Source organism: Mustelus asterias, unplaced genomic scaffold (assembly GCF_964213995.1).
Source record: "Mustelus asterias unplaced genomic scaffold, sMusAst1.hap1.1 HAP1_SCAFFOLD_1323, whole genome shotgun sequence".
Classification (NCBI taxonomy): Eukaryota; Metazoa; Chordata; class Chondrichthyes; order Carcharhiniformes; family Triakidae; genus Mustelus; species Mustelus asterias.
The window spans coordinates 79749-87500 of record NW_027591268.1 but is presented as its reverse complement, the minus strand read 5'-3'; the positions used below and the strand labels follow the sequence as shown (position 1 = coordinate 87500).

The 7752-nt window shown below is 55.0% G+C and overlaps 1 protein-coding gene across 1 annotated transcript in view; it reads left to right on the top strand.

Annotated features, from left to right (window-relative positions):
- The window catches only part of LOC144488137 (cell adhesion molecule 3-like), a 14149-nt gene extending 10178 nt beyond the window's left edge, over positions 1–3971 (top strand). Inside the window, exons 2-3 of the mRNA XM_078206163.1 lie at positions 2013–2138; positions 3802–3971. Coding sequence (XP_078062289.1) covers positions 2013–2138; positions 3802–3920 — 245 coding nt within the window. The 3' untranslated portion in view covers positions 3921–3971. The remainder of the gene's footprint in view (positions 1–2012; positions 2139–3801) is intronic.
- The last annotated feature ends 3781 nt before the right edge of the window (positions 3972–7752 follow it).

Here is a 7752-nt window from a genome sequence, read left to right as displayed (position 1 = left end):
GCAGTGAGTCAGGAGATAAAGAGTGAGAGATGGGAGGGAATGTGGCAGGTGGTGGGAGGAAAAGAGATGGGGGAAGGCTGAGAGGAGGAATGAAGGAAAGACGGGAATGATGGGGCAGAGAGCGATTCGGACACAATTGTAGAGTGAGAAGGGGGTGTTGAGGGAGAGAGAGTGTGGACAAAATGAAAAAAGGAGATCAAGCAAAGAGCGCTGTGTGGGGGTGGAGAGAGATTGGAGAGAAGGAAAGACAGAGCAAACTTCAACTGATCCCAATCTTCCCACTCTGCTCTTCACTGCTGGGATCATCCAAGATGGAGCAGGTTGGGAATGTTACTGATATCCCGATGGGTATCACACTGGTGAGTGCACAGATAACAAGACTTAGTGCAGTGTCGGAGAGTCAGTACTGAGGGAGTGCTGCACTGTCAGAGGGTCAGTACTGAGGGAGTGCTGCACTGTCAGAGGGTCAGTACTGAGGGAGTGCTGCACTGTCAGAGGCTCTTTACTGAGGGAGTGCTGCACTGTCAGAGGGTCGGTACTGAGGGAGTGCTGCACTGTCAGAGGGTCAGTACTGAGGGAGTGCTGCACTGTCAGAGGGTCAGTACTGAGGGAATGCTGCACTGTCAGAGGGTCAGTACTGAGGGAGTGCTGCACTGTCAGAGGGTCAGTACTGAGGGAGTGCCGCACTGTCAGAGGGTCAGTACTGAGGGAGTGCTGCACTGTCAGAGGGTAAGTACTGAGGGAGTGCTGCACTGTGAGAGGGTCAGTACTGAGGGAGTGCTGCACTGTCAGAGGGTCAGTGCTGAGGGAGTGCTGCACTGTCAGAGGGTCAGTACTGAGGGAGTGCTGCACTGTCAGAGGGTCAGTGCTGAGGGAGTGCTGCACTGTCAGAGGGTCAGTACTGAGGGAGCGCTGCACTGTCAGAGGGTCAGTGCTGAGGGAGTGCTGCACTGTCAGAGGTTCAGTGCTGAGGGAGTGCTGCACTGTCAGAGGGTCAGTACTGAGGGAGTGCTGCACAGTCAGAGGGTCAGTACTGAGGGAGTGCTGCACTGTCAGAGGGTCAGTACTGAGGGAGCGCTGCACTGTCAGAGGGTCAGTACTGAGGGAGTGCTGCACTGTCAGAGGGTCAGTACTGAGGGAGTGCTGCACTGTCAGAGGGTCAGTACTGAGGGAGTGCTGCACTGTCAGAGAGTCAGTACTGAGGGAGTGCCGCACTGTCAGAGGGTCAGTACTGAGGGAGTGCTGCACTGTCAGAGGGTCAGTACTGAGGGAGTGCTGCACTGTCAGAGAGTCAGTGCTGAGGGAGCGCTGCACTGTCAGAGGGTCAGTACTGAGGGAGTGCTGCACTGTCAGAGGGTCAGTACTGAGAGAGTGCGGCACTGTCAGAGGGTCAGTACTGAGGGAGCGCTGCACTGTCAGAGGGTCAGTACTGAGGGAGCGCTGCACTGTCAGAGTCAGTGCTGAGGGAGCGCTGCACTGTCAGAGGGTCAGTACTGAGGGAGTGCTGCACTGTCAGAGGGTCAGTACTGAGAGAGTGCGGCACTGTCAGAGGGTCAGTACTGAGGGAGCGCTGCACTGTCAGAGGGTCAGTACTGAGGGAGCGCTGCACTGTCAGAGTCAGTGCTGAGGGAGTGCCGCACTGTCAGAGGGTCAGTACTGAGGGAGTGCTGCACTGTCAGAGGGTCAGTACTGAGGGAGCGCTGCACTGTCAGAAGGTCAGTACTGAGGGAGTGCTGCACTGTCAGAGGGTCAGTACTGAGGGAGTGCTGCACTGTCAGAGGGTCAGTACTGAGGGAGTGCTGCACTGTGAGAGGGTCAGTGCTGAGGGAGTGCTGCACTGTCAGAGGGTCAGTGCTGAGGGAGTGCTGCACTGTCAGAGGGTCAGTACTGAGGGAGTGCTGCTCTGTGGAACATGAACAAGGTGTGTGTCCTGATGCTCTGAGCTTGCGCGCAGCGCACTTTCTGCTTCATTTCTGTCTCTGTGTGTTTTCTGTCTCTGTCCCGTCTCACAGACCCTCTGTCCCAGCTCAAACCGTCCGGCATTGACCACGCAGTGATTGGCGGGATTGTGGCTGTGATTGTCTTTGTGGCGCTGTGTCTGCTCATTATCCTGATCCGCTACCTCATCAGACACAAGGGTAAGTCTTACCTTCTGTCTCCACAACCTCCCGCCCGCCCCCACCTCCTCCTCCACCGTCCTTGAAGGTGTCGGCACCTCCCTCTTCCTGCCTCTTCATTGGGCTGCCATATTTGAATGCCTCCAGTCGAAGCCTCCTCCTGGGTCACCTCCTCCTGGGTTGTCCAGGGGTGATACTCTCCCCCTCCTCTCTGTCTTCCCTCTTGACCATTCGCCCGCGTCTCACTCTGTACCACGGTTCCTCTTCCAGCTCTCACACAGTGACCTCTGTGACCTCCCCGGGGATCTCTCTGGCGTCCTGCTGCCGCCTCTTTCTCTGCTCTCTCCCTCAGAGACAGCATTTGAAAGCAGGAAGTTAGTCTCAGCATCTACACAGACTGCAGCCAGCTCCAAGTCCCCACCAGCTCCCCCCCCCCACTGGCTCACTGAGCAGGAGGCTAATCCCGCCTCCGCTGGGGTTGAGGGCAATTTTCCTCCACTGTCACATTGGGAAGGTTGGTGCTATTGTCCGAGCCCATTCAAAACTCAACCCCATCCACACTCGCTCACCTACCCTGCCTCAAAGTCCAGCAAGGCCTCAATATCAGCATCCTCATCCTTGTCCTCAGATCCCTCCATGGCCTCCTCGCACGCTCCTTATCTCAGTAACCCCCTACAACCCTCCCTATCTCCATAACCTCCTCCAGCCCCTATAACACTCCCTTTTTCTTTAACCTCCTCCAGCCCCTACAACCCTCCCTATCTCTAACCTCCTCCAGCCCCTACAATTCCCCCCATCTCTAACCTCCTCCAGCCCCTACAACTCCCCCCCCTATCTCTGTAACCTCCTCCAGCCCCTACAACCCTCCCTATCTCAGTAACCTCCTCCAGCCCCTACAACCCTCCCTATCTCTGTAACCTCCTCCAGACCCTACAATCCTCCCTATCTCTGTAACCTCCTCCAGCCCCTACAATCCTCCCTATCTCTGTAACCTCCTCCAGCCCCTACAATCCTCCCTATCTCTGTAACCTCCTCCAGCCCCTACAACCCTCCCTATCTCTGTAACCTCCTCCAGACCCTACAATCCTCCCTATCTCTGTAACCTCCTCCAGCCCCTACAACCCTCCCTATCTCTGTAACCTCCTCCAGCCCCTACAACCCTCCCTATCTCTGTAACCTCCTCCAGACCCTACAATCCTCCCTATCTCTGTAACCTCCTCCAGCCCCTACAACCCTCCCTATCTCTGTAACCTCCTCCAGCCCCTACAATCCTCCCTATCTCTGTAACCTCCTCCAATTCCAGCCTGTCACTCACCCCTCCGATTCCCATTGCTGCACCATTGGCTGCCATGCCTTCATTTTCCTGGGGGCCTGAGCTCTGGAATTCCCCCGCTAAACTCTCCGCCTGACTGTTCCCCCTTTGAGATCTCCTCAAACCTCTGTCCTTAACTGAGCTTCCTTTTTGGACACCTGTCCCTCATCGCTTGCCTTGTTCCCCAGCCGGATGTGCCGATGGTTTGTGCCTTTGCCAGTTGGCATTGCATTCATTCAGGTTGCTCTGGAAAGCCAGGGGTCACGCGAGGAGACAATGGGGGGGGGTCGGGGGGTTGAGGGGGCACAGCAGGAGTGCCCACGCCCTGTTTCCATCTCTCTCTCACTCTCACTCTCTCACTCCCTCTCTCAGGGACGTACCTGACACATGAGGCCAAGGGATCTGACGACGCCCCGGATGCAGACACGGCCATCATCAACGCTGAAGTCGCCCATTCCAGTTCCGAGGAGAAGAAGGAATATTTCATCTAGAGGCAGGCGGAGGCAGAGTGGCCTCCTGCGGAGGGACTCAGTGCTGAGGGGAGGGGACGGCCTGACGGAGTGGCAGTGTTGGGGATGAGGGGAGAGGTGGGGGGGGGGGGGGGGGGGGGGTGGGTGATTGGTGGGATTGTGTTGCGGGACAGAGCGAATAACGAGGAAGGAAGGATGGAGAGGCACTGCCCTCCGAGGGAGCGCCACTCTTGCAGGAGATGTTCCTCACTGGAGGCTGTTCTCAGAGCTTGCTTATCCTACCCCCATGTCTCACAGCTTGAAGATAATGTAGATTCTCTCAGTGATGTTTAACGTTTACTAACCCTGACACCTCCGCTCTCCCCGCCCCCCACACAGCCCCCCCACCCCCCCACAGACACCCCCCCCCACCCCTCCTCCCCCACAGCCCCGCCACCCCCCTCCCCAACAGCCCCCCCACCCCCCACAGACACACCCCCCCACCCCCCCACCCCCCCCCCCACAGATCCCCACCCCCCAAAAGACACCCCCCCCCACCCCTCCTCCCCCACAGCCCCGCCACCCCCGGTTAATTCCTCAATACATTTGTCGGGACAGGAGATGGCTTTCCGCAGGCAGCTGGGGGTGAGTGCAGGTAGGAGAGGAGGGGGTTGGCACAGCGGGGAAGGGTCGCAAAGTCCAGTCCTCACTGAATGGGCCTCCCTGACAGCAGTATTGTCAGACATGCCTCACTCTTTCCACCTCCCCCACCCCCGCCACACCCACCGAGAGTGCAGACTCCCTCTCACAGAACCACGCTCCCTGTAGGGCAAGGTGCTGATGGGATAGCAAGAGGGCAATGGCCTGTCCTGGGAGTGTTTGATGGGGACAGTGTAGAGGGAGATTTACTCTGTATCTAACCCCGTGCTGTACCTGTCCTGGGAGTGTTTGATGGGGACAGTGTAGAGGGAGATTTACTCTGTATCTAACCCCGTGCTGTACCTGTCCTGGGAGTGTTTGATGGGGACAGTGTAGAGGGAGCTTTACTCTGTATCTAACCCCGTGCTCTACCTGTCCTGGGGGTGTTTGGTGGGGACAGTGTAGAGGGAGATTTACTCTGTATCTAACCCCGTGCTGTACCTGTCCTGGGAGTGTTTGATGGGGACAGTGTAGAGGGAGATTTACTCTGTATCTCACCCCGTGCTGTACCTGTCCTGGGAGTGTTTGATGGGGGCAGTGTAGAGGGAGCTTTACTCTGTATCTAACCCCGTGCTGTACCTGTCCTGGGAGTGTTTGATGGGGACAGTGTAGAGGGAGATTTACTCTGTATCTAACCCCGTGCTGTACCTGTCCTGGGAGTGTTTGATGGGGACAGTGTAGAGGGAGCTTTACTCTGTATCGAACCCCGCGCTGTACCTGTCCTGGGAGTGTTTGATGGGGACAGTGTAGAGGGAGATTTACTCTGTATCGAACCCCGTGCTGTACCTGTCCTGGGAGTGTTTGATGGGGACAGTGTAGAGGGAGATTTACTCTGTATCTAACCCTGTGCTGTACCTGTCCTGGGAGTGTTTGATGGGGACAGTGTAGAGTGAGATTTACTCTGTATCTAACCCCGTGCTGTACCTGTCCTGGGAGTGTTTGGTGGGGACAGTGTAGAGGGAGCTTTACTCTGTATCTAACCCCGTGCTGTACCTGTCCTGGGAGTGTTTGATGGGGACAGTGTAGAGGGAGATTTACTCTGTATCTAACCCCGTGCTGTACCTGTCCTGGGAGTGTTTGATGGGGACAGTGTAGAGGGAGCTTTACTCTGTATCGAACCCCGCGCTGTACCTGTCCTGGGAGTGTTTGATGGGGACAGTGTAGAGGGAGATTTACTCTGTATCTAACCCCGTGCTGTACCTGTCCTGGGAGTGTTTGATGGGGACAGTGTAGAGGGAGATTTACTCTGTATCTAACCCCGTGCTGTACCTGTCCTGGGAGTGTTTGGTGGGGACAGTGTAGAGGGAGCTTTACTCTGTATCTAACCCCGTGCTGTACCTGTCCTGGGAGTGTTTGATGGGGACAGTGTAGAGGGAGCTTTACTCTGTATCTAACCCCGTGCTGTACCTGTCCTGGGAGTGTTTGATGGGGACAGTGTAGAGGGAGATTTACTCTGTATCTAACCCCGTGCTGTACCTGTCCTGGGAGAGTTTGATGGGGACAGTGTAGAGGGAGATTTACTCTGTATCTAACCCCGTGCTGTACCTGTCCTGGGAGTGTTTGATGGGGACAGTGTAGAGGGAGATTTACTCTGTATCTCACCCCGTGCTGTACCTGTCCTGGGAGTGTTTGATGGGGGCAGTGTAGAGGGAGCTTTACTCTGTATCTAACCCCGTGCTGTACCTGTCCTTTGAGTGTTTGATGGGGACAGTGTAGAGGGAGCTTTACTCTGTATCTAACCATGTTTTGAGAGAACTCAGATATCGTCTCCTCCCACCCCCCCCCCGCCCCCCCCCCCCCGCCCCCCCCCCCCCCCCCGCCCCCCCCCCCCCCCCCCCGACCCCCGCTGTAAATATGAGAAATGTGTTCTGTTTTCTGTGCGTGGAGTCTTTATCCAAGTTGTATAAAAATATCTGTGTTTGTTTTTTGGGTGGGTGGGAGGGTGTTTTTGGGAGGCGGGCAATGGGAAGAAATAAATGTGACCGTGCTGTGGGTGGTTTGGGGATAGAGAACTGAGTCACATGTATTTCTGACCCCCCTCCCTGGCCTGGATGTTGGAACCAGGAACGCGCTGCAATTGAATCTCATCCAGGCCAACGCTTCGGGGCCTGCAGATAATCCAAGATGGCTGCCTCACTCAGTAGAAAGCTCTTCTCCCATTGGCTGTTTTTGAGCCTGCTAAGCGCCTTCCCACGGGCTGCCATTGGTCAAGAGAGGCTCTCAAGTGTGCTCCTAATCAGCAAGATTTGACTCGATTGGCTGAATTTATGTATACATTATATATATATATATATACATATGATATAAATATGAATATTAAGTAGACGTCTGCCTGTGTGTTGTGAAGAAGCAGTGCTGCGATTGGCTCGGAAGTTTTCGCCTGTATTTTAAGCAGCGCCGCAATTGGCTGAATGTTTTGTCATGCCCTCCCACCCCTTTCCTTTGGGAACCTGTGTTCATTGTCTCTGGGTGGAGTTGGGATTTTCCAAATATTTTGAAATAAAAAAGAACGGAATTAAAAAAAAACGAGAAGAGGAGACACCTTCGTTGGGCATTTTTTTTATTCTGTCTGGCTCCTGCGAGGGGTGGTGGGAAAAGCAGAAAGAGGCCTGTTGGGCCAGGCTTTGTGTGACCTACAAGAGGGAGGGATTTGAAGAAAGCCAGGCACCAAGGGTGAGTGAGAAAACTGCACTATCAGGAGCGAGAAATGAACATTCAACACCTCGCCCAAGCTTGGTCCATGAGGATCCAATGTTAGACTGCTGCAAAATGTGAGTGCTACAAAACAGCTTTGGGGGAATCCATTTGCCACTGAACCCTCACAATTGTCATCGTTGCCTTTCAACATCTGTCCCTCTTTCTCCTCAATCTCTCTGTGCTTCTCTCTCCGTCACTCCAATGGTCACACGTCCCTTCTCTCCCTCCCAACTCACTCCATTTCTCCCCTTTCTCCTCTCAATCTCTCACTCGATCCTTTATTTCCCTCAATCTCCTTTTCCCTCTCCCTCACTCCCTAACTCTCCTTTTCTCTCTCCCTAACTCCTTCAACCTCCCTCTCCCTTGCTACCTCCATCTCCCTCTCCCTCATTGCCTTAATCTCCCTCACACCATCAATCTCTCCCCACTTCCGCACACCTTAAATTTCTCTCCTTCATTCCCTCAATCTCTCTCCCTC